Source organism: Rhinichthys klamathensis, unplaced genomic scaffold (assembly GCF_029890125.1).
Source record: "Rhinichthys klamathensis goyatoka isolate OS25496 unplaced genomic scaffold, OSU_Roscu_1.1 h1tg000874l_1, whole genome shotgun sequence".
NCBI lineage: Eukaryota > Metazoa > Chordata > Actinopteri > Cypriniformes > Leuciscidae > Rhinichthys > Rhinichthys klamathensis.
Genome location: NW_026607235.1, coordinates 236,883 through 262,500, shown reverse-complemented (window position 1 = coordinate 262,500; position 25,618 = coordinate 236,883). Strand labels below are relative to the sequence as shown.

Below are 25,618 nucleotides of genomic sequence, written 5' to 3'. Positions count from 1 at the left end.
TAAGACAAATTAATCTTAATAATAAAATAATATTAAATAACGAAAAATATATAGGCTATTAAAATAAATTCAACATTTGAAAGTGAACACATGAAAAACACATCTAACAGTAAGTTAGTAGAAAACAGTAATAATGTAATTTAATATAAACTAAATATTTTCCAAATAATATTTTACACATTTATATTAATTGGGTTTTGAAAAATCTTATGATTGGGTCACAGGAACGAGGATGATCTGTGGGATTTTCCCATCCGTTTGTTGCTCTATTGTTATTATAAAACGAGTTTATTGCACAGTAATTTCGCCTTGGCTTTTGCCTTGCTTATTTGGGGACATTTAATCTTATATTTAACAATATTATTATAACATTATTTTTCTGTTATCTCTGTAAAGCTGCTTTGAAACAATCTGCATTGTAAAAGCGCTATATAAATAAAGATGACTACTTTTTATATATTATAACAAAAGTAACACATATTACATGCCAGGGAGCAGGACAATAATATACCTTTTTAAAAGATTCAGTCTTTACAGTCTTCTTATTGGAAGAGTCAGAAATCAAATACATAAACTGTTTTAACAGAGAAAGGCTTACACTTACAATATTTACACGTTTGTACAAAATACTTAGCGAGAAACAAAATTAGATTGAGTAAACAAACAACATCTGACTGTCCTTTTTCACAATGTGTATAACCCAGAATAACATTTTCATATTTCAATGGGATTTCAGGAATTATATATTACCACAAAAAAAAAAAAAAACTTTAAATGTTTTTCCAAAAATTCTTAGTACACTCACAATACCAATATAAATGAGAGAAATCTTCATTTTGGAGACCAGGAGCAATTTGCATCAAAGTCTCAGAAATAAACCTTTGTAAAAAAAAAAAAAAAAAAAAAAAATGTGTGGGATAGCAACGATGTATAATTTTAGACTTTTCTTTTATCTTATTGTACATAAATATTTTTTTGTGGCAAAGCCCACACTCTAGCCCAGTTAATTTCACATGTACAGGTGAAACTCGAAAAATTAGAATATCGTGCAAAAGTTCATTTATTTCACTAATTCAACTTAAAACTTGAAACTAATATAGGCCTATTATATAGACTCATTACATGCAAAGTGAGATATTTCAAGCCTTTATTTGTTATAATGTTGATGATTATGGCTTGCAGCTTATGAAAACCCCACATTCAAAATTAGAATATTGTGAAAAGGTTTTCCTAGCTATAATTAGTTTCACCTTTTAAGTTGAATTACTGAAATAAATTAACTTTTGCACAATAAATTAATTTTTCAAGTTTCACCATGTATGTCTGATCTAATAAAAGACGGCAATAGGACAAGAGAGACATATTTCTGGAACAGCACGAATACTCCTGTTTGAGTTGGTGGTTCACATACAGTAGCTACTGAAAGCGAAAACCTACGTTTTTTTCAGGATAATAGTTATAACTGTGAATCTTATTTGATACTATATTGTATAAAGCGCTATAGACATATAAGTGACTTGACTTTGAAAGCTATGAGGAACACATTATCTCAGGGGCCTTCACAGATTTTAGCGGGAAAAAAACATTTCAGCCTCTTGCAAAATCCAGCCGCCATTTTCCTCTCGCGTCTTCTCGCGATAACTGAGCGCGGACGCGCGCTTGAGAGAGAGATCAGCAGTGATGGCGGACGCGGAGCTGGCACTCGATCTCACTGACAACAAGCAAGAAGAATCAGGGGATTCTCCGACTGACGAAGGAGAACCGGAGCCCCAACAGACAGAGGAGAACACAAATGGCGTTAAAACGTAATTTGGAGCTTTTTAAATCTCAAATACTGCATGTGTTGCGTCTATTACGTGTGTGTTGTTTGCGCGGCCTGTGCGCGTTCACAGAGGAAAGATTCATGTTTATTTCTATCTTCAGATCAGTCGCGGTTCGTCACGAAGAAATTATAATGGAGAAACTATCTTAAGATGCACTCGGTTCGTCGCGAGTGTATCTTAAGATAGTTTCTTCAAATTTTCCTTTCCTCTCAGCGCGTAACGTTATGTTTCTGTCATCGGTTTGTTGTGTGGCGCTGCTTTCATTAGTGGCGCGCGCCAATCAAAGCGGTAACCCATGGCAACCGCCGCATCATTAGCGACTGTTCGTGTGTAGAGCGCATTAGTTCGCACTCATAGTTTATTTTCAATGTAGTTTTTGTTAAAGTCACCATGAAATCAAAATGGACGATTCTTAGGGGTTTTAATGGAATATTGCAGCAAATCACAACCATCCAATCAAATCCTCACTGGCAAAATCAAGCCCCGCCCTACATTTGTTCTTTTAATTTATTCACTGCATAACAGAACAATATACACGTATATAGAGTATCACAATGTATGCAACTGTTATCTATTACATTTATAATACCAACAAAGGAAACAACAGAAAGAAAAAAATAAAATTAAAATAGAAATAACTTTAAAAAAAATATATATATATATATATAGAGCCTAGGGGGTAACTTACAAAAAATTCCAAAAAGAAATGGATTTAAAATTTCTATACATGTTTTACTTTTTTATTTCTTGCATCTTTTAGGGCCTCAATATAATGCCTGAGTTCAATTTTAAATAATATAATGTTAGGTTTATTATATACGTCACAATAGGAAAGACATAAAAAACGGATGCTGCGTTAATTAATAATAATAATAATAATAATTCATTACATTTATATAGCGCTTTTTCTGGGACCTCAAAGCGCTTCACATATGGAAGGGGGGAATCTCCTCAACTAATTGCGTTAAATATATTTGAAAATATTAATCACACACGTTAATGTTGACAGCCATAATATATTTATTTATTATATCATAAATATATATTTATTTATGTATTATATATGTTTTTAAAAAAAAAAAATTATAGGCCTTTAGCCTGTGTAGTTGGACTGCTTTATGTGTGTTGAAGTTTTTTTCCCTCTCCGTGTTTCTGCAGCGACGCCGAGGAGAAGCCGGATCCCAAAGAGAAAAGCTCCGGGGGCCGAAAGTCTCACCGCTACCATCCGTATAAAGAGCGGCACGCTGGCGGAGACAAGAAGGCCTCGCTCAGGAACCGGGTGTTCATTAGCAATATCCCTTATGATATGAAGTGGCAGGCTATTAAAGATCTAATGCGCGAGAAAGGTAACGCACACAGACAGCGCAGCGTCCCCGTCCCGTCCTCTCCCTCTCTCGTATCTGTCATGTAGCGGAGCGGTTGTTCTTCGTCTTTGGACGCTGTTCTGGCCGGTGTGAATATGTTTTGACTCTAGGCTATTCTGGTATCTGCTGTAGTCTCTCACTGTAGCTTGATCTCACTGATATTTTGAAGGATTTGTACAGGTGGGTGGTCAAACCTGTGATTTTTCTACATCTTTGCACTAGCGCTGCACGATTAATCGCAATGAAACCGCACGCGATTTGGCAAGGACTACGATTATTTTATGTGCAGTTTGTCAGTGATCGGTGGTAAATACTCCTCCATCTGAACACCAGAGGGCGTCTCACACACACACCACATATCCATCTGAACACCAGAGGGCGTCTCACACACACACACACACACACCACATATCTATCTGAACACCAGAGGGCGTCTCACACACACACACACACACCACATATCTATCTGAACACCAGAGGGCGTCTCACACACACACACCACATATCCCTCTGAACACCAGAGGGCGTCTCACACACACACACCACATATCCCTCTGAACACCAGAGGGCGTCTCACACACACACACACACACCACATATCCATCTGAACACCAGAGGGCGTCTCACACACACACACCACATATCCATCTGAACACCAGAGGGCGTCTCACACACACACACCACATATCCATCTGAACACCAGAGGGCGTCTCACACACACACACCACATATCCCTCTGAACACCAGAGGGCGTCTCACACACACACACACACACCACATATCTATCTGAACACCAGAGGGCGTCTCACACACACACACCACATATCTATCTGAACACCAGAGGGCGTCTCACACACACACACCACATATCCCTCTGAACACCAGAGGGCGTCTCACACACACACAACACATATCCCTCTGAACACCAGAGGGCGTCTCACACACACACACCACATATCCATCTGAACACCAGAGGGCGTCTCACACACACACACCACATATCCATCTGAACACCAGAGGGCGTCTCACACACACACACCACATATCTATCTGAACACCAGAGGGCGTCTCACACACACACACCACATATCTATCTGAACACCAGAGGGCGTCTCACACACACACACCACATATCCCTCTGAACACCAGAGGGCGTCTCACACACACACAACACATATCCCTCTGAACACCAGAGGGCGTCTCACACACACACACACACCACATATCCCTCTGAACACCAGAGAGCGTCACACACACACACACACACCACATATCCCTCTGAACACCAGAGAGCGTCACACACACACACACACACCACATATCCCTCTGAACACCAGAGAGCGTCACACACACACACACACACCACATATCCCTCTGAACACCAGAGGGCGTCTCACACACACACACCACATATCCCTCTGAACACCAGAGAGCGTCACACACACACACACACACCACATATCCCTCTGAACACCAGAGAGCGTCACACACACACACACACACCACATATCCCTCTGAACACCAGAGAGCGTCACACACACACACACACCACAAATCCCTCTGAACACCAGAGGGCGTCTCACACACACACACCACATATCCCTCTGAACACCAGAGAGCGTCACACACACACACACACCACATATCCCTCTGAACACCAGAGAGCGTCACACACACACACCACATATCCCTCTGAACACCAGAGGGCGTCTCACACACACACACCACATATCCCTCTGAACACCATAGAGCGTCACACACACACACACACACCACAAATCCCTCTGAACACCAGAGAGCGTCACACACACACACCACATATCCCTCTGAACACCAGAGAGCGTAGAACAGACACACACACTTTTTGCATGAGATGTGAAAAATATGAAAATGTTTACAGATTGAAACACACTTTGCAGCTTTCTTATTTTTAAAACCAATTTTGTGTTTAGGTGTTGAATTTCTGATCTTGAAATTAAAAACAAAGGCTGGTTTCCTCCAAATTAAGAAGCAGATTAATTAAGTAATATTCCTTATAAGATTTGTCATAAGAGAAAAAAAACACACCACATTTTTAAAGCACATGATTCCAGGAAACCCCTATCGGCCTCACACTCTCTGTATCTGAATAAACAGAAGATTGAAACGCTCTGATTAAACACGACTAATAAACACACGACTGCCGTATTCTGTGTGAGAAGCGAATCATCTCACAGAAGGACGAGCTCAGCTGTCCTGATGAAGTGAGTTTGGAGTAAAAGCATGTTGTTAAATGTTGTCTTTTGTTGGACAAGAGCAATGTTCCCTCTAATTTTTTTTCTTGCTGAGCAAAACTTTTTTCTATTGGGCGGACATTTTTCGCCACCTGAGCCAAAATATTCTTTATACCTGACCTGTACAGCATACGTAGAAACACAATGGTTTCAACATTCAGTTGTAACTTTTAACTTGAATGTGCCATTTCTATGTTATTTGACCCTTGATGTAACTTATTGGTATTAAATCATATTTTCGAAAAACAAGCTTCTTAACAAATTAAGAAGTCTCTAAATGAAGCACATTTTAGGTTACCTGATTTTTTTTTTTTTTTTTTTTTTTTTTTTTTTTTTTTTTACAGTGCTGTTAACTGTACAGTCTTTAGCAAGAAATCCTATGAAAAATAATTTACAAAATCTTCTGCAGGACAGTTCAATTCTTTACAATAATAGAATATAGTATGGAAGAAAATTAAGCTGTTACACTGAGATGGTTTGGGAAAACCATAAAGTGTTTTTGTACAGTGAATTAATTGTGTACAGGAAGCATTAAACCATCAAAGTTAAATGATTGTTTATTGCTTATGAATTTCCCATATTTTCTTTAGCAGGGGGTTTCAAACCTTTTAATGGCAAGGAGCCCTAAACAATACCCTTGTGAGATTCTTTATTTAGGATTATAATATAATAAAATATAGGCCTAATATAATATAATATAAAAAAAACGAATTGAAGTATTTGAAGTGATATAATATATCAGTTTAAATGCTTCAATTTGTTTACATATTATATTATTATAATATGAAAACAAACTGAAGCATTTAAATAGATCTATTAGCTAAATATTTTCAAGAAAAGTGAATGTGAACTCTTTTATAATCTAACCATCCCTGAAACTCCCGCACACACAAAAACATCTATTTAAACTAATGTATTTTGAGTTTGCACGCGGGTGGGTGTGTTACCGTTCTGTGTTCATCAACCGTTATTTCCACCACTTTAATCAAACCACTCTTCTTTAAAATATGATGATGTGATTTTATTGCACGTCTATGAGTTTCTCGTTGCCTCTTGTATTGAGCTATTTGGTCCGCACACACGACTCACTGCCAATCACACGCGCTCACATCATCTTTCTATGAAACCTGTAAACTGCATTCACCAGTTTTCACTCTATAGCGGTTGACCAGAGCACTGCAATTATTTCTCACATAAACTACAATCAAATGGATTTCCCCACACATTTCGCCTCAGTCATCTGCGTGGCATTTTATTCTTTTCTGCGCGCCGCCGCTTCAGAAGTGCGCGGCCGAGGCATCAGAAGTGCGCGGCCACGCACGCGCGCAGCTTAGAGGGAACATTGGACAAGAGGTTCATAAATGCTTCTCATGTTCAAATGCACTTTATACTCAAACTCAGTGTTTTCAGAGTGAGCCGCGTTTACTGAGCCGTGCTTCACTGACACGCTGCACATTACTAATAATCACAGCATTTGCCATTTCATAATCGCGATAAACCAACTCGTTTTAAAGGAGTAATTCACTTTAAGATGAAAGTTACCCCATGATTTACTCTCCCTCAAGTCATCTTAGTGTATATGACTTTCTTCTTTCAGACGAACACAATCAGTTATATTAAATACGTCCTGCTCTTCCAAGCTTTATAATGGCAGTGAATTGCAACCAACAGATTGAAGCTCAAAAAAGTGCATCTTTCCGTCATAAACTCCAAACGGGTCCGGCGGGTTAATAAAGGCCTTCTGAAGCAAAACGGTGTGTTTGTGTTAGAAAAATATTCATATTTAACTTTATAAAGTGTAATAACTAGCTTCAAGTAGATTGCCTATGTTCGTTTAGCTAGAATTTGACTTTGTAACATGTTAAATATGGATATTTTTCTTTTCTTTTTGCTTCAGAAGGCCTTTATTAACCCGCCAGAGCTGTGTGGAGCACTTTATGATGGACAGATGCACTTTATGATGGATAGATGCACTTTTTATAATGTTAAATTTAATGTAATTTAATGTATATATTTTTTATAATGCACTATATAAATGATGCACTTATGATGGACAGATGCACTTTTTTGATGGACAGATGCACTTTTATGATGTTAAATTTGTTATTTTATATATTTTTTTATAATGCACTATATAAATGATGCATTTTTTGAGCTTCAATCTGTTGGTTGCAATCCACTGCTATTATAAAGCTTGGAAGAGCCAGGACATTTTTTAATATAACTCTGATTGTGTTCGTCTGAAAGAAGAATGTCATACACACCTAGGATGGCTTGAGGGAGAGTAAATCATGGGCTAACTCTCATCTTAAAGTGAACTGCTCCTTTAAGTGCGATCACATGAGTTGCGGTTAATCGTGCGGCGCTACTTCGCACCTGTATATAGTGGAATAAATGCATCGGTTTGAGGCGGCGCTCGTGGAGCGGGCCGCAGGGTTCAGGTGTATGTGTTCCTGTAGCGTTGCACTCGGGGCGATCCACTGGTGATTTAAATGCCTTGTTCTCTGTGGTATTTTCCCTTTGTATGTCTCATGTAGTTGGTGAGGTTACATACGTGGAACTCTTTAAGGATGGAGAAGGAAAGTCAAGGGTAAGTGTTGGTGAATCTGCGAGGTTAAAATCGCACTCCGGTAGAGCCGATTACACTGTTGTTCCTTTGACCTTTGGGATGGATGGTGTGTTGATGTTACAGTAAAGACCATTATGATGATTATTTTGGTGCTGACCCGTTTGGCTGGGGTCCATCTGTCTCACATCTGATGATTGCTTAGGTGTTTTTTTATTTGGATTTAAGATCACGCCAACTGACCTACGAGAGTCATCTATCTGTCAGGTGTCTTTCCTTAAACCCCTTCATCCATCTGTCCGTTTGATCCGTTCTCTCTTTCCCGTAACAACAAGATCCAGTTTCATTTGCCCCTTTCTGAGTTTATTTGCTTTCATTTGTCCATCTCACTGTAGCCACGTCCCAATGAAATGTAAACGAGCTGATTAAAACGCTCCTGTACTTCATGAGCATGTTGTAATTGATCTTTCTGAAGCACTAATGATAAATGAGTTGAAGTGATTCTGATGATGTTCTTTCTTCTCCTCTTCCTCTTCTTCTTGGGACGTGCGTCTGCAGGGCTGTGGGTAAGAACCGCTTCACAACACATGAATTCATTCAGCAAAAACTAAACGCAGAGTTCGAACAAAGTGCTTAAAGCACCTAAATTTGACTTTTTTTAAACTTAAGTCCTGGAAAACCCTTGAAAAAAGCCTTATTTATGAAGAGGTGCTTGAATTGTTGAAAATTTGTGAATTTTTTTATATGAAACAATATTTTCACTCAAAATTAATGTTGCAGCCTGTCTGATAAAGATATAAAGACATTTCGCATGACTTTGAGCGTGATATTGCTCATATAAATATCCAAGTATATGAAACTGCTTTCATTCTTCAGGTCAATCAATGGTTAATGTTGCGAAACATTGCATACTGTGCATGTGCTGCACTTTATTTGTACCATTTTGTTTTATTAGTATGTTTATTTATCGGGTTACCTTTTTTAGAATTTGAAAGAGGATAAAGATATTGTTTTAAATTAGCGAGATCTCTGATTGTAGTCCTTGTAAACCAAAAAAGTAGTGCTTGAAAATGCATGTGTTTTATCTGAAGCGACTTGCATTGCATTACAATTATACGTCTTTTTTTTTAATGCATTCCTTGGGAATCAAACCCATAACCTTGGCGTTCATCTACTGTACTTTATTCATAGCTGTCAACATTGAACATTGAAAATAAGGGAGATTTCCCTAATTAATTATTTTAATTTATGTTTTCCCAAACCTTTATAAAAACTAATCAACTGTGAAATAAAGGTACTTAAATTGCTTTATAGGAAGTCAGAAATTATTATAATTAATTTTTTTCTAAACATTGAAAAAGTAATCACTTACATTGTTCTATAACATAAATAGTACAGATTTAATGTCTCTCACACACACACACACACTTGTCCTGACCGCTGCTCGTCTCTTTCAGTGTGGTTGAGTTCAAAGATGAAGAGTTTGTGAAGAAAGCCATTGAAGTCATGAGCAAACATGATCTGAACGGACGGCCGCTGAACATTAAGGAGGTAAGCGATCAGATCCCTTCATCCCGCGTGTGTGTTTGTGCAGACAGTGTGTGATGAGTGTGTCTGCCTGTTTCAGGACCCTGACGGGGATCATGCGCGGCGTGTTCTGCAGAGATCGGGCCGGATGTTCGGAGCGGGTCGAGGACAGGACGGTCCCGTCGGGATTAACGTTCCTCCTTCCATCGCCAACAACCCCAACATCCCTCCTGACATCATCAGCGCGCTGCAGGCCGGGCGCCTGGGAAACACCGTGTTCGTGGCCAACGTGAGTCCGTCACTGCGGTTCGAGTGTAGAGGGTTTGCACTGACGTCACTTTATTAGCAGAATAACAGTGGGAATGTAAGCCGTCGCATCTGTGGTAACGTGTAGATAGAGAAGAGAAGCGGGCCCAGGACTGAGCCTTGAGGCACACCCGAGCTGCTTCTGGAGCACAACACATGTTTGAGACTCCTTCTGCATGCACAAATCTCACTGCTTTATTACAATTAATTGCAAAATGATCGTTTGGGAATGTAAACTGAACACTGGGAACACACTCCCTCAGCCGGACTGAGTGGCGGAAGAGCTGCGGAGTGACTGGAGTCAATAGAGGAAACTGTGAATAAACGAGTACAACAAACAATTATCAGTTTAAACTAAAGCTTGGCCTCGATATAGAGTTTCTTACGACTGACCAGAGATCCGGTGATCGTGGATATGGACATGCGGCAGGAGTCGTGTTTCCTCACGTTTATATGAGCCTGATTTCCACACCGGGAAAAACATAAAGCAAATTAGCCTGTGAACGCTTTATATAAACACAATATAGGTGTAAATCCATGATATCACTGTTATATATCATATCGTCCAGCTCTAAAACTTGTGTCGCTTTTATCAGTGTTTATTTAAAAACGTCCAATTATGCAGAATCTACGATGGTAAATATTTAATTGATGAGTTGTCAATACAATATAGTGTGATTTTACCCCATAATTCAGCATTTCGACACAGACTGAAAACTGTAATCCACTGTTCTCTGCCTGGAGTCGTTGTTTCTGTGAATCGCGGATCCATTTGCGTCTCTGTTCTGTAGCTTTCATCAGTCTGAAAATATACACCCTCAGATTTCTTGTCAAATCTATTTATACAGTCGATTTCAAAGCTCTTCCCCGGTTTAGATGCGTTTTGTGTGTTTTTCGTGGCATTAATGCTGAAAACAAATGCTGCCACTGAGTAACCGCAGTCACTCCGGCCAACGGTGACGTCTCACGCATATCCTCCATAAATTAGTATTTTTAACGTTTATTAGTATTTAACTGTGAAATAAAGATACTTGAGCAGTAGGAAATGATTATTATTAACTGCGGTTTAATTTGACTGATTCATAGTCTGTGTGTAATCTTAAGCACACGCTCTGCTTTAGCTCCTGACTCCTGTGTGTGTGTGTTCTCCGCAGCTGGACTTTAAGGTGGGCTGGAAGAAGCTGAAGGAGGTGTTCGGCATGGCCGGCACCGTGAGGAGGGCAGACGTGAAAGAGGATAAAGACGGGAAGAGCCGAGGGATGGGGACGGTGTCCTTCGAGCAGCCGCTGGAGGCCGTTCAAGCCCTCTGTATCCTCACCAACACCTGCGGATACAAGATTATTCACTACTCTTTGTTTAGGGATGTGCAATATCTGTATCGGCCCATATACACTGCCGCTCAAAAGTGTGGGCTCGGTGAGATTTTTAATGTTTTTATAATAAGTCTCTTCTGCTCACCAAGGCTGCATTTATTTAATTAAAAATACAAAACAAATCATCAAATATTTGTACAATTTAAAATATGCATTTTATTTTGAATCTATTTTAAAATGTAATTTATTCCTGTGATCAAAGCTGAATTTTCAGCATCATTACTCCAGTCTTCAGTGTCACATGATCCTTCAGAAATCACTCTAATATGATGATCTGATGCTCAAGAAAGAGTTATGATTATTATCAGTGTTGAAAACGGTTTACAATTTGTTTTTCAGGATTCTTTGATGAATAGAAAGTTCAAAAGAACAGCATTTGAAATCTTTTGTAACATTATAAATGTAGTTTTTATAACTTTATACACTACTGTTCAAAAGTTTGAGGTAAGATTTTTTTTGGGGGGGGGGGAGGGGGGGATTAATGCTTTTAATTTTACTAAAAAAAAAAAAAAAAAAAATTAAAATTGTATTCATCAAGGATGCATTAAATTGATCAAAAGTGACATTTATAATGTTATAAAAGATTCTATATCAAAGAAATGCTGAACTTTCTATTCATCAAAGAAACCAGATTTTTTTTTTAACTCTTTCTAACACTGATAATAATCATAAATGTTTCTTGAGCATCAGATCCTCATATTAGAGTGATTTCTGAAGGATCATGTGACACTGAAGACTGGAGTAATGATGCTGAAAATTCACCTTTGATCACAGGAATAAATTACACTTTACTGTATATTCACATAGAAAACAGTGATTTTATTATTTTAATTGTATTAATATTTCACAATATTACTGTTTTTGTATTTTTAATCAAATAAATGTAGCCTTGGTGAGCAGAAGAGACACATTAAAAAAACCTACCGATCCCAAACTTTTGAACGGCAGTGCATGTTCATTTTTATTGTTATCGGCCCGATAAGAACATTTGGATGTATGATTGAATATAAACACTGATGTCTACAGTAGCGATCAAAATAGACTAAATCAGGTTTTGAAAGTAGTTTGACGCTTGAAATAATGATTACAATTGCATCCAGTAGGTGGCGACAAGCGACTGTTAAAATATGTCATTGAATCATTTGTTGAAGAGATTTGTTCAAAAACGTTGATTCATCCAGTAATAACAAATTAAGTCTTCAGGAGGGAGTCAAACCCATTCACTCACACATAATTATTTTTTTTTTTAATAATAATTCAAATTAAGGCTAAAAATTGTAATTAAACTACAGCAATTACCATTTTGTCAGAAGCTCTTGTAAATGTTATTTTTTAGGTGTGTGTGTGTGTTCCTTCACTGCCACTCACAGCCATGTTCAATGGCCAGATGCTGTTTGACAGACAGATGCATGTGAAAATGGTGAGACGTTTGTTCTTGTACAGCTCGTGTTTATGAAGCATAGTAGCACTTCTGCATCCATTCATGTGTTTGTTTTACTGTAGGACGATAAATCACTTCCTCCAGATGACTTCCGGCCAGCGGAGAAAGCGCCACAGTTACCCAGTACGAGCTTTATGTGCCGGATCAGGCTATATTTGACCTGTGTGTCTATATCTATATGTATATGTAAGTGTATGATTATATATGTTCATGCGTGTGTGATGTGTGTTGCAGGAGGTCTGGGCGGCATCGGTATGGGTTTGGGTCCCGGCGGGCAGCCAATAAATGCCAACCGTCTCAGTGGAGGGGGCGTGGCCTCCATGGGACCTGGAGGTTTGTGCTCATGTTTTCTTAAGTATTTATGCAGATATTATACTGCATGCTTAATTTGATTTATTTGAACATTTTGGAGGGTTTGAAAACATTTATTTGCAAATTAATCATTAAATTAACTGGTTTATATTATGTTTAATCGCATCCAAAATAAAAGTTTGTTTACATAATATATGTGTGGATACTGTGTATATTTATTTTGTATATATAAATACACACACATGCATGTATATATTTAAGAAAAACGTGTTAATGTATAAAATATTTATATATAATATAAATGATGTATAAATATTAGTGCTGGGCAACGATTAAAATTTTTAATCACGATTAATCGCATGATTTTCTTGCGATTAATCACATTCTTACGCGCAAACTTTAATAATGAATTCTAAAGTAGTGTATTACTCACTTTTGATTTAAATGTACTGCTATATACACAAAAGTGTAATAACATGTGGGTTGCAAAAACTTTAAACAAATAATGTGCTTTATACCAGCAGTATTCCCACACAGCAATAAATTATTTATTGTAAATCTCAACTTAAACATTAATGTAATCAAATCAAATATTAAAACAAAGCTATTTGCCACTGCCAGGGCTTTACCTTTTATCTAGCTTGTTAAAACGAGTCCAGTTTTCTTGGTTTTTTTCTTAACAGGTATCAACAGGTGTCTTTTAGCAGCAGAAACAGTCTATGTAGTCAGAGGTCATTAGATATAAGTCGACCAACGTTACTTCTCTGATAGTAGCTTAGGTTTGGTCATGCCATGGTTTCCCACGTACACTAAGATTGCATTAAACAGAGGTAAAGCCCAATTTATACTTCTGCGTCGAACTTACGTCGTACGTGCACCTCTCCAAAAATGTAACAACGCGTCAATTCTACGCGCACCGCAAGCGCTGTGATTGCTAGAACCGCTCCACGGGTTTCACACTCTCCCTCTGCATGTGTAATTGCGCGTCAACGCGGACAACGACGCAGAAGTAAAACCAACCAACGCGTAGTGTAAGTCCGACACAGAAGTATAAATCAGCCTAGAGTGAGGTGAAGTGGGTCGAGCACAGGTGCACCGACAAGCGGGTGCGTTCTGTGAAACTGTTGCGGTCATGCTCGCCTCACGCGCTCGCCTCACGCCCGCGCCCGCGCCCGCCCGTTGCCGAAGTTGAATTGTCTAAAAGGACTTTGATCGTCAATAACTTTTTGTACACGACGCGCACTCGCAGTACAAATCATTGGAAGAGAGACTGATCCTCGGCTCGCTGTTTGTGAGTTTCCAATATTTAAATAGTTATCAGGACATCAACAGAAGGGAATTCACATTGCAGAGCATCCCCGCTAAACTACACGCAGGCACATCAGGTAAAGTTATGTATAATTTTAATTTAAGTTAAAAAGGCTACAGCTGCGTAGCGCGCAGAAGCCGTTGCCATGGTTACTATCCATAGAGCGCCTGTCATTCACTCGCGGAGCGCTGTCTCCCTTTCTGTTCACCTGAGAGAACCTGCCAAAGCCCCTCCACTGCTGGTTTGGGTGGGTTATTTGCTGGCTGACCAACATCCCACCCCTCCTGTGATCCATGGTTTGACTGTAGGCATATGTCCTATTCAGACCCAGTGTGCAACGGACTAAAAAAAAAAAAAAAAAAAACTGCGTTAACGTGCGATAAAAAAATTGTCAGCATTAATTAATAAATGCGTTAACGCGATAACATGTTAACTTGCCCAGCCCTAATAAATATATATACATGCAAATATTTCTTAAATATCTACATGCATGTGTGTATTTATATATACAAAATAATTATACTAAGTATGCTAGTGATGTTACATTTGACACTGAAGCTTCAAAGCGCGTATCGAGTACGCAGACCACGACTCTGCAAGTCCATTTACTAATTTTTATATAAAAATATATTTATATATAAATAAGCCTATAGCCTATGTTACATGATCATATATTCTGACTCATAAACAGCATAGAAACCATAAAATAATTAGACCAACATTTATTTGCATCAAGCAACTCTGTTGGTATTTTTTATCATTAGTATTAATATAATTGTTACATTTATTGCCACTTTAATATGTGAATTCTATAATTAGAAAACTGAGCATTTAGCGTTGTCAGGCTTTTATTTGTGCTTCATGAGTGCGCAGGCCGTTGTGTTACCCATGATCTGCTCATAAACACGGCTGCTGTAAATGTGTCCTGCCACAAGATGGCGCTGTTTAACACTCTTGATGCTTCGAATCTTTTCCCGAAACATTCAGGGGAAAGCCTCAGTGCTTCATCTGCCCATCCCTACAGTATACACACATATATTATGTAAACACAAACTTTATGATTTATTGTTGCAGCACTAGTGTCTATAAATGGACTGATTTACTAAATGTGTTCAGTTCATTCACTGAAATGAATGAGACGAAGACCATGAAATGTGACGTTCATTGGTCACCAGTAAGAATATGTAATGTATCAGCTGCATTATCAAGCAGTGGCTGGGATTGATGGGTAATGAAGGACTGGTTGATCCCGCAGGAATGGACGGGCCGGGATGCAGCAGCATGAACCGCATGAGTGGTGAGAGAGACGTCACGTTTATCTGAAGCGGATCGTCTCAGGGTCAGCTGTGAGGGCGCTCACGTGTGTGTGTGTGTGTGTGTGCGCAGGGATGAGCGCGGGGTTTTCCAGCATGGACTGCATGGGAGGATTCGGTGCCAGAGACATGGGATCCATGGGCCGAATGGGAGGTAAAACATCATCCCATCCAACTGTCTGTCTTTCTGTTAGAGCTTCACGATATTGGAAAAAATTGACATTGTGATGCTTTTCTTTAATATATATTGCGATTTTTAGAAATACAAGAATGTTCAGCTTAGTCGGTATAGGGCCTAACATGCATGTTGTTGATTTAGATGATTTAAAGACTAGACAATTAAAAGTTTAGACCATTCTTCCTCTCCTATAGCACTGAGTGAATGGAGTTTTTCCTCAGGGAGACTACAACGCACTGTCTGATGCGATACTGTGGTAGATGGTTGCATAGTCATCATTTTCTCCCTGATATTATCAATCTTGCAACTAAAGAAGTTCATAAAGTCATCCCTGCTGTGCTGCTTGCAAACGTATGAGCTTGAAGCTTTATTTCTCGTTAGTTTAGCCACTGTTTCAAATAAATACCTCAGGTTGTGTTTATTTTCTTCTAAGAGAGACGAAAAATAAGCTGATCTAGCAGTTTTTCTGTGTGCAATAGTGCTATCTTTCCATGAAATGCGAAATACCTCTAGTTTTGCTTTTCGTTAAGCAGCGCTCCATTTTTCAGGCTGCTCTCTTTTTTTCTTTAAGTTTTTATTGTAGAGGGATACAATTCACATCTGTTCATATTTGTTACTGTTACAGCTTTACCAGTTTACAAAAATATTTGTAACAGAGTTGGTTTTGCAGCCTTGGCTAAATGAAGTTTACATAAAACTAGATAATGATCTGAGATGTCACCGCTCTGCTGCATCAACATTGTTTCCTTGTGATGATATTAGATCTAGAGTATGATTACGACAGTGAGTGGGTCCTGACACGGGTTGTCTAACTCCTATAGAGTTCAGAATATCTCTAAATGCCCAATACGTCTTTCATGATCTACACAGATATTAAAATCACCAACAATTAGGACTTTAGTTACAGACAGTACTAGGATATAAAATCAGCAAATCCTTTGAAGAAGTCTGTATGGTGGCCTGTACAGCACAAATCTCAAACGGGAATTATCACTTACACAACACGTTACATAAAGCACCAACACTTCAAAATAATTATGTTAGATGCAGTTTATCGTGATTAATCGATTTGACAGCATATGAATATATATATATCAGGGTGGCCGCGGGTCCTTAAAGTCTTAAAATGTCTTAAATAAAGTTTTCCTAATAAAAGGCCTTAAGTATTAAAATGTCTTAAATTCAGATTCTATGGGTCTTAAATATTTCTGGTCACATTACCGCTAAAATTTCTCCAGTCTGACGGACCCAATGTCCGTCTAATAACCAGTAAAGCATCGAATCGTGAGAATGATTCTGATTTTATTACATAAACAGTGATTGATAATGATAACGCAGGACTTGACATTAACGCTTGTCCGCCTGATGAGAACATCAACAAAAACAAAAATAACGAGGGAATGACTAAACCGAGAGAATGATTCTGATTTTATTACTTTTATTGTAAGTTGCTATCGATTGTGGATAATAAATGTATTACTGACGGTAAGGTTGCGCTGTTGACGCTCGCGCAGCCTCTCGAGGAGAAATCTACACAAATGAGCGCAACACACACACTCATTTAACAACATACTGCCAATAATAAATCTAAATGTGGAGTTTTATATGTTTAACATATGTTAAGCAAACTGAATTATTTTTCCTGAATACCATCACGATTGAAAATGTGACATTGATTTCCTACAACAGTTCAATAAACAGTTAAAATTAAGTCACTTACATTTTAGATGCAATATTGGCTGTTTTTGTTCTGTTTCAGCAGCGAAAATAGTTCCAAACAAAAATCACAGCAGAACCACGGCGCATCTCACAGGAACACTCACTGTTTTCATTACTGAATGATTCAGCATTTTGATCGAATCGGTTGAGTCAAAGATTCAATGACCCATACATTAACATCTGTCTCATTCTTGAATGAATCAACCGTTTAAACCAATCGTTTGTATGAATGACTCAATGACTCACTCATTAAGACGGTCGCCTGCCGCCACCTACTGGCGGTTTAGTGTTATGTTTAAAAGTAGTATCATTCTTTCCAACGTTTCTTATTTGTATATTTAAATCAATTTCATAACATTATTTTATGCAATTGTAATTTTTCAGTGTAAATGATTTAATTTGATCAGCCCTACCTAGGGTAACAGCCCTATAGTGTCTTATTATTATAAATAATTTAATTTATTGATCAAATTTAGGAATTTAAAATTTGCCCTTTAAAGGTGCAGATATTACAATATGCCGATTTAAATATCAAAGCTGATTGAACACTGAGAATATTGCTTCAGAATAAATTAACTTAATCCGGACAAAGCCACTTTTTTACTCGGACAAGTGAATTGTCAAAAGGACAAGCACATGAAAAGGCTTAATGTCGAGCCCTGTAATGTATTCCTGCAGCGCTGTTGAGACTCACGCTGCCTGTCTGTGTGAGAGATTTTAAAGTGAGAAATCAAAACTAACGTGCATAACAGCACATAAAAAAACTCAGAAGAAACATACTGAGGTAAAAATAAAAAATGTTGAGTTTTTTTATTTATAACATGATATAGTTTTTTATTTTTATTTTTTTTATCATAAGATATAGTTAAGTAACATGACAGGAGCTATTTTGCTGAATATTCTCACGATTGCAAATGTTACATTGATTTTAGTTCAATAAACAAGTAGTTGATATTAAATTACTTCAATTGCTTAGGTTAAACATTAAATATTACATATACGTATGTAAAATAATGTGTATTTCCATCACAGGTTTGGTCTTAAATTTCATTCAAAGTGGCATTAAAAAGGTCTTAAAGTCTTAAATTTAACTTGTTTATATCTGTAGACACCCTGTATATATAAAAAATCTAGTTTCTGATACCAGTTCAAATGTTAAATTGTCAAGCTTCAGAGTGAAATTCGGCTCTTTATGCGAGCAGCTCGGGGTCCAGTGAAGCACTGCATCATGGGATATGGGCTACACACGTGTGGATTGTCTGTTCGCTGTCGGTCTCATGCTTGAGTTTGTGTGCAGACATGTATCGCTCTGGAATGTCGGGGATGGACAGAGACTTCGGCAGGAGTGACCTGGGAATGAGCGTCCAGTTCGGAGACTCGTTTGGAGGTGTGTGAGAGAGAGAGAGCGAGAGAGAGAGAGAGTGTGTGAGAGGGAGAGAGTGTATGTGTGTGTGTAAGAGAGAGAGAGTGAGTGTGTGTGAGAGCGTGTGTGTGTGTGTGCTGATGGTCACTGACGTCTGTTCTCTTTCCCATCAGCTGGAGGATATGCAGGAATGGGGAATTCTGGGATAGGACTCATTGGCTCTGGATTAGGTCACTCATCTCACGCACACACACAACTTGAAAATACATTCATATACAGTTCATTATGATTGACACAAATCAAATTTCTATCATAAAAGTATTCCATCGGCGACATTTTACAGGAAGGTTTTATTAGTAGTTAATTTCACAAGTCAACATTTACAGTGAAATACTTCTGCAGCATTTATTAATCTTAGTTCAACATTTAGTTATACATTATTAAAATATAATATTATTTAATGATCTGATCTGAGTTGAACTAACAGTGAATAGTTAGACATTAGATAAATACATCATTAACACACATTAATAAATACGGTAACAAATGTGTTGCTCGTAATCAACTAATATTAATGTTCACCTTACTGTAAAGTGTTTCCGTGACGACTGATCAAATACAGTGTGTTACTGTCATACTTGTGTATGATTACCAGTTGCATTTTATTACTTGCTCTGTTGTTTTTATCAGAACCAATACGGCATGTGTAAGCACGTCATCTGAGTGTGTGTGTGTGTGTTCCAGGTGGAGGAGGAGGAGGAATGCTCAATATGGGAATGGACCGCATGAATTCTGGCTTTGACCGAATGGCGGGAAACATGGACATGGGGCGTGGCTTCGGCCAGTACAGTGGTCACATGGGTGGAATGAGTGACAGGGGGGCGGGGTCTAAGGCCGGATGCCAGATCTTTGTGAGAAACGTACGTATGAAGATGAGTGTGTGTGTCACTGACGTGTGTTTGACGGGAATCGTGTGTGTCCGCAGCTCTCGTATGAGTGTGTGTGTGTGTCACTGACATGTGTTTGATGGAAATTGTGTGTCCGCAGCTCTCGTGTGTGTCACTGACGTGTGTTTGACGGGAATTGTGTGTGTCCGCAGCTCTCGTGTGTGTGTGTGCGCCACTGACGTGTGTGCGCCACTGACGTGTGTGCGCCACTGACGTGTGTGCGCCACTAACGTGTGTTTGACGGGAATTGTGTGTGTCCGCAGCTCTCGTGTGTGTGTGTGCGCCACTGACGTGTGTGCGCCACTGACGTGTGTGCGCCACTGACGTGTGTGCGCCACTGACGTGTGTGCGCCACTGACGTGTGTGCGCCACTGACGTGTGTGCGCCACTGACGTGTGTGCGCCACTAACGTGTGTTTGACGGGAATTGTGTGTGTCCGCAGCTCTCGTGTGTGTGTGTGCGCCACTGACGTGTGTGCGCCACTGACGTGTGTGCGCCACTGACGTGTGTGCGCCACTGACGTGTGTGCGCCACTGACGTGTGTGCGCCACTGACGTGTGTGCGCCACTGACGTGTGTGCGCCACTGACGTGTGTGCGCCACTGACGTGTGTGCGCCACTGACGTGTGTGCGCCACTGACGTGTGTGCGCCACTGACGTGTGTGCGCCACTGACGTGTGTGCGCCACTGACGTGTGTGCGCCACTGACGTGTGTGCGCCACTGACGTGTGTGCGCCACTGACGTGTGTGCGCCACTGACGTGTGTGCGCCACTGACGTGTGTGCGCCACTGACGTGTGTGCGCCACTGACGTGTGTGCGCCACTGACGTGTGTGCGCCACTGACGTGTGTGCGCCACTGACGTGTGTGCGCCACTGACGTGTGTGCGCCACTGACGTGTGACGTGTGTGCGCCACTGACGTGTGTGCGCCACTGACGTGTGACGTGTGTGCGCCACTGACGTGTGTGCGCCACTAACGTGTGTTTGACGGGAATTGTGTGTCCGCAGCTCTCGTGTGTGTGTGTGTGCGCCACTGACGTGTGTGCGCCACTGACGTGTGTGCGCCACTGACGTGTGTTTGACGGGAATTGTGTGTCCGCAGCTCTCGTGTGTGTGTGTGTGTGTCCGCAGCTCTCGTGTGTGTGTGTGTGTGTGTCACTGACGTGTGTGCGCCACTGACTTGTGTGCGCCACTGACGTGTGTTTGACGGGAATTGTGTGTCCGCAGCTCTCGTGTGTGTGTGTGTGTGTGTGTGTCCGCAGCTCTCGTGTGTGTGTGTGTCACTGACGTGTGTGTGTGTGTCCGCAGCTCTCGTATGATCTGACCTGGCAGAAGCTGAAGGAGAAGTTCAGTCACTGCGGTACGTGATGCAAATCTCGACTCTCTCTGGTTTTAAATTGAATGTTAATTAGGTTTAAGAGAAAATAACACTGAAAATATTTACACATATATGCATAAAACATTTTAACACAAATTATTAGGGGGTAAAAGCAGAAATGTTACAAAGCGATGTTAACCCTCTAGGCGCCACGGTCGAGTTTATTCAACAAGATGCGGCACTGAATAAAACGGCTGATTTTGTCAAATTGGGTGTCAAATTTCGTTCGACCTCCCCTCCACTGGATGGCAGACATGTCACACTTCATCCCCGACTCAAAAAAACGTCATGCTTCTAAACAAAATCTTCGAGTTAGAGCGCATTGAATCAGTGCGATCAAAAGTGGAGCTGGTGTGCGACTGAGCCGTTTTATCAGAGCCTCTCCGCGATCGCGGCGACAGTATTGTGGTGGAGACTTTGTCTAATGCCACTGGGTATGTTAGAGGAGGCCGAAGTATTCATAGGACAGTTAGGGGGCGACGTGGAGGCAGGGTGAGGAGTCGCGATGACAATGACAGCAGTCCGAGCTGTGCACACTCGATCTGGCCGCGCTGCTCGTGTCATCTCACTCATGATCTGTGCGAGTGAGCGCTTGAACTAAACAGCTCTAGTCTACTTGTGTTTGTGTGTCATATTATGAATAATATATATGTGCCCCATACATGGAATCAGAGTGCCTACTGTATGTAGTAAATGGAAAATCTCTACAGCAAAAGGCCAACCACTACATGCATTCGGTTTGTTTCTACCATTTATTAGTAATGATTTACACAGTTTGTTTGCTACTTACTATATGCAGGTCCTTCTCAAAAAATTAGCATATTGTGATAGTTAATTATTTTCCATACTGTAATGATAAAAATTAAACTTTCATATATTTTAGATTCATTGCACACCAACTGAAATATTTCAGGTCTTTTATTGTTTTAATACTGATGATTTTGGCATACAGCTCATGAGAACCCCAAATTCCTGTCTAAAAAAATTAGCGTATTTCATCCGACCAATAAAAGAAGTGTTTTTAATACAAAAAAAAGTCAACCTTCAAATAATTATGTTCAGTTATGCACTCAATAGTCAATACTTGGTCGGGAATCCTTTTGCAGAAATGACTGCTTCAATGCGGCGTGGCATGGAGGCAATCAGCCTGTGGCACTGCTGAGGTGTTATGGAGGCCCAGGATGCTTCGATAGCGGCCTTAAGCTCATCCAGAGTGTTGGGTCTTGCGTCTCTCAACTTTCTCTTCACAATATCCCACAGATTCTCTATGGGGTTCAGGTCAGGAGAGTTGGCAGGCCAATTGAGCACAGTAATACCATGGTCAGTAAACCATTTACCAGTGGTTTTGGCACTGTGAGCAGGTGCCAGGTCGTGCTGAAAAATGAAATCTTCATCTCCATAAAGCTTTTCAGCAGATGGAAGCATGAAGTGCTCCTAAATCTCCTGATAGCTAGCTGCATTGACCCTGCCCTTGATAAAACACAGTGCACCAACACCAGCAGCTGACATGGCACCCCAGACCATCACTGACTGTGGGTACTTGACACTGGACTTCAGGCATTTGGGCATTTCCTTCTCCCCAGTCTTCCTCCAGACTCTGGCACCTTGATTTCCGAATGACATGCAAAACTGAGCAACAGTCCAGTGCTGCTTCTCTGTAGCCCAGGTCAGGCGCTTCTGCCGCTGTTTCTGGTTCAAAAGTGGCTTGACCTGGGGAATGCGGCACCTGTAGCCCATGTCCTGCACACGCCTGTGCACGGTGGCTCTGGATGTTTCTACTCCAGACTCAGTCCACTGCTTCCGCAGGTCCCCCAAGCTCTGGAATCGGTCCTTCTCCCCAATCTTCCTCAGGGTCCGGTCACCTCTTCTCGTTGTGCAGCGTTTTTTGCCACACTTTTTCCTTCCCACAGACTTCCCACTGAGGTGCCTTGATACAGCACTCTGGGAACAGCCTATTTGTTCAGAAATTTCTTTCTGTGTCTTAGCCTCTTGCTTGAGGGTGTCAATGATGGCCTTCTGGACAGCAGTCAGGTCGGCAGTCTTACCCATGATTGCGGTTTTGAGTAATGAAACAGGCTGGGAGTTTTTAAAAGCCTCAGGAATCTTTTGCAGGTGTTTAGAGTTAATTAGTTGATTCAGATGATTAGGTTAATAGCTCGTTTAGAGACCCTTTTCATGATATTCAAATTTTTTGAGACAGGAATTTTGGGTTTTCATGAGCTGTATGCCAAAATCATCAGTATTAAAACAATAAAAGACCTGAAATATTTCAGTTGGTGTGCAATGAATCTAAAATATATGAAAGTTTAATTTTTATCATTACATTATGGAAAATAATGAACTTTATCACAATATCCTAATTTTTTTTAGAAGGACCTGTACCTGAGCATTCACTGTTGTGCAATATAGCATACAGAAGGTGAGGGACATTTTGGGGGGAAAGAAGTGCTACATTTTATCATTTAAACACGTGACTTTCCATGAAAATTCTATAACTCAAGATTGCCACCACCATATGACGTCATAATATGCAAATTAGATGGGGAAAATGTAATCCCTACATACACTTTGGGTCATCCTTAATATTTCTCTAATTTACAGAAAGTCTCTATCTTTTATCACTTTTAAGATATAGCCTTTTGAAATTAAGGGTGTATTCACACCTGCCTTGTTTGGTTCGATTGAATCGAACTCTAGTTCGTTTCCCCCCTTGGTGCGGACCTTTTGGGCAGGTGTGAATACAGCAATCGAACTCGGGTGCGGACCAAAGAACCGAACCGAGACCCAGCTGAAGAGGTGGTCTCGGTACGCTTCCACACGAACTCTGGTACGGTTCGTTTACGGTGTGAACATGAACCGACCCAACTGCAAGAAAGCACGGCACGGCGCCTTTGAGTTAACAGGCTTCCGTAGTCGGAGATTTTGGCATAATGGTTTGTGTTATTGTTGTTCAAGTGCGAAAGAGAATTCCATTCCGGCGCGCTGTCTGGCCACACGATACTGTTGCGCGTCTTTCTGCGCGTCGTGTGTGTGCGTCATTGGAATGGAATGGATGAGTGAGTGTGTGCATCAGGACATTCACATACAGCGCGTTCTCTTTAGTCTAATCACGCATAGATGCAAAAAAAGCTTTTGCAGTTCATATAATGTAACGATAGTTACAATACAAGGATGATGCTGCGTTAAACTGGACAAACTTAATCGCAAGCGTTAACATTGACAGCACTTGTTAGCAGTATATACAATAAGAATCTCATTATTTGAATGTGTGAACATAGCCCCTCTCTATGAATGAAAACTTTATACCTTATCCGTCTTCTGCGCAGTTTCTTCATATTGTGTTTGTACAGAATAACACAAAATTAGTAAAATAACAAATATTGCAGTACGAAATATCTCCATGCTGAGCCTTTTTTGCACTTCCTGATTTCCCTACTTGTGAATCCTTGTCCAATGAATGGATGACCTTAGCACACGTGTGGTTTTGTTTACAAAATTTGGTTCACTTGCAAAAAGAGCAGTGTGAAAGCGAACCGTACCAAAAAAAAAATATATATATGTTTTGGTCCGGACCAAAGCAAGTGAACTATCGGACTTTCCTGGTGTGAATACACCCTAAGATGTCAAAATCAAACGTTTTAGGAATAAACCTCTGGCGCCTAAAGGGTTAACAGTAGGAAAAAAATACAAAAATTATAAATAAAAAATATATACATGTAGTATTTTCATTATTATTTTACACAATTTTTGAATGTACTTTCATATAATAAAACTATAAATTAATAACTCCCATAAAAATATAATTTATTAAACTTATTTATTATAATTGTATATAATTAATTTTGTATCATTATGTATGTGTGTGTGTGTATCTGTAATTTCTGCCGAGGCGTCTCTGCGCTGACTGCACGCTGTGTTCCTGCAGGTCAGGTGATGTACGCTGAGATCAAGATGGAGAACGGCAGGTCTAAAGGCTGCGGGACGGTGCGCTTCGACGGCCCCGAGAGCGCAGAGAAAGCCTGTCGAGTGATGAACGGGACGAAGATCAACGGCCGCGAGGTAGACGTGCGCATCGACCGTAACGCTTGAGCCGCTCGTCTCGGGTTTTAGAAACATCTCGACTGTCACACCCGAACACTCGCAGCCTTTTAATGTTCCTGAACGACGACGCCTTTCGCTTTGCTTTTTTTTTTTTTTTTTTTTTTTTTTACATTTGTAAGGCGTTTGTGTCCAGATTTTAAAAAAAAATAAAAAGTCGGCTGTTGTAAATTCTGTCTGGCGGTGAGTTTGTGTGTGTTTGAGGAACACGTCCAGAACTCACAAAACATTCTTAACTTCTGCTGTTTTTTTTTTTTTTTACTTTTAAGTCCTCTAAATTTAGGAATTTTCTTAATAAAAAAATTTTTTTTGGAAAAAAAATATTTGCA

At 39.9% G+C, this 25,618-nt stretch overlaps 1 protein-coding gene across 1 annotated transcript; it reads left to right on the top strand.

Annotated features, from left to right (window-relative positions):
• Positions 1-1,659: 1,659 nt before the first annotated feature.
• myef2 (myelin expression factor 2) lies at positions 1,660-25,286 on the top strand. The gene is made up of 17 exons (XM_056243953.1): positions 1,660-1,805; positions 2,982-3,169; positions 7,998-8,050; positions 8,585-8,592; positions 9,484-9,577; positions 9,654-9,842; positions 11,014-11,167; positions 12,603-12,652; positions 12,736-12,796; positions 12,908-13,006; positions 15,550-15,591; positions 15,681-15,761; positions 18,802-18,891; positions 19,041-19,097; positions 19,612-19,787; positions 21,122-21,173; positions 25,117-25,286. The coding sequence occupies exons 1-17, from the start codon at positions 1,681-1,683 to the stop codon at positions 25,278-25,280; spliced, it is 1,683 nt and encodes a 560-aa protein (XP_056099928.1). The 5' UTR covers positions 1,660-1,680; the 3' UTR covers positions 25,281-25,286.
• The last annotated feature ends 332 nt before the right edge of the window (positions 25,287-25,618 follow it).

What these genes read in the sequence shown, in the direction of transcription:
- myef2 (XM_056243953.1), top strand. Translation starts at nt 1,681, where the DNA reads ATGGCGGACGCGGAGCTGGCACTCGATCTCACTGACAACAAGCAAGAA. An exon ending in AGATCTAATGCGCGAGAAAG is followed by an intron (nt 3,170 to 7,997) that starts GTAACGCACACA and finishes TGTCTCATGTAG; the next exon opens with TTGGTGAGGTTACATACGTG. An exon ending in CAGCATGAACCGCATGAGTG is followed by an intron (nt 15,592 to 15,680) that starts GTGAGAGAGACG and finishes GTGTGTGCGCAG; the next exon opens with GGATGAGCGCGGGGTTTTCC.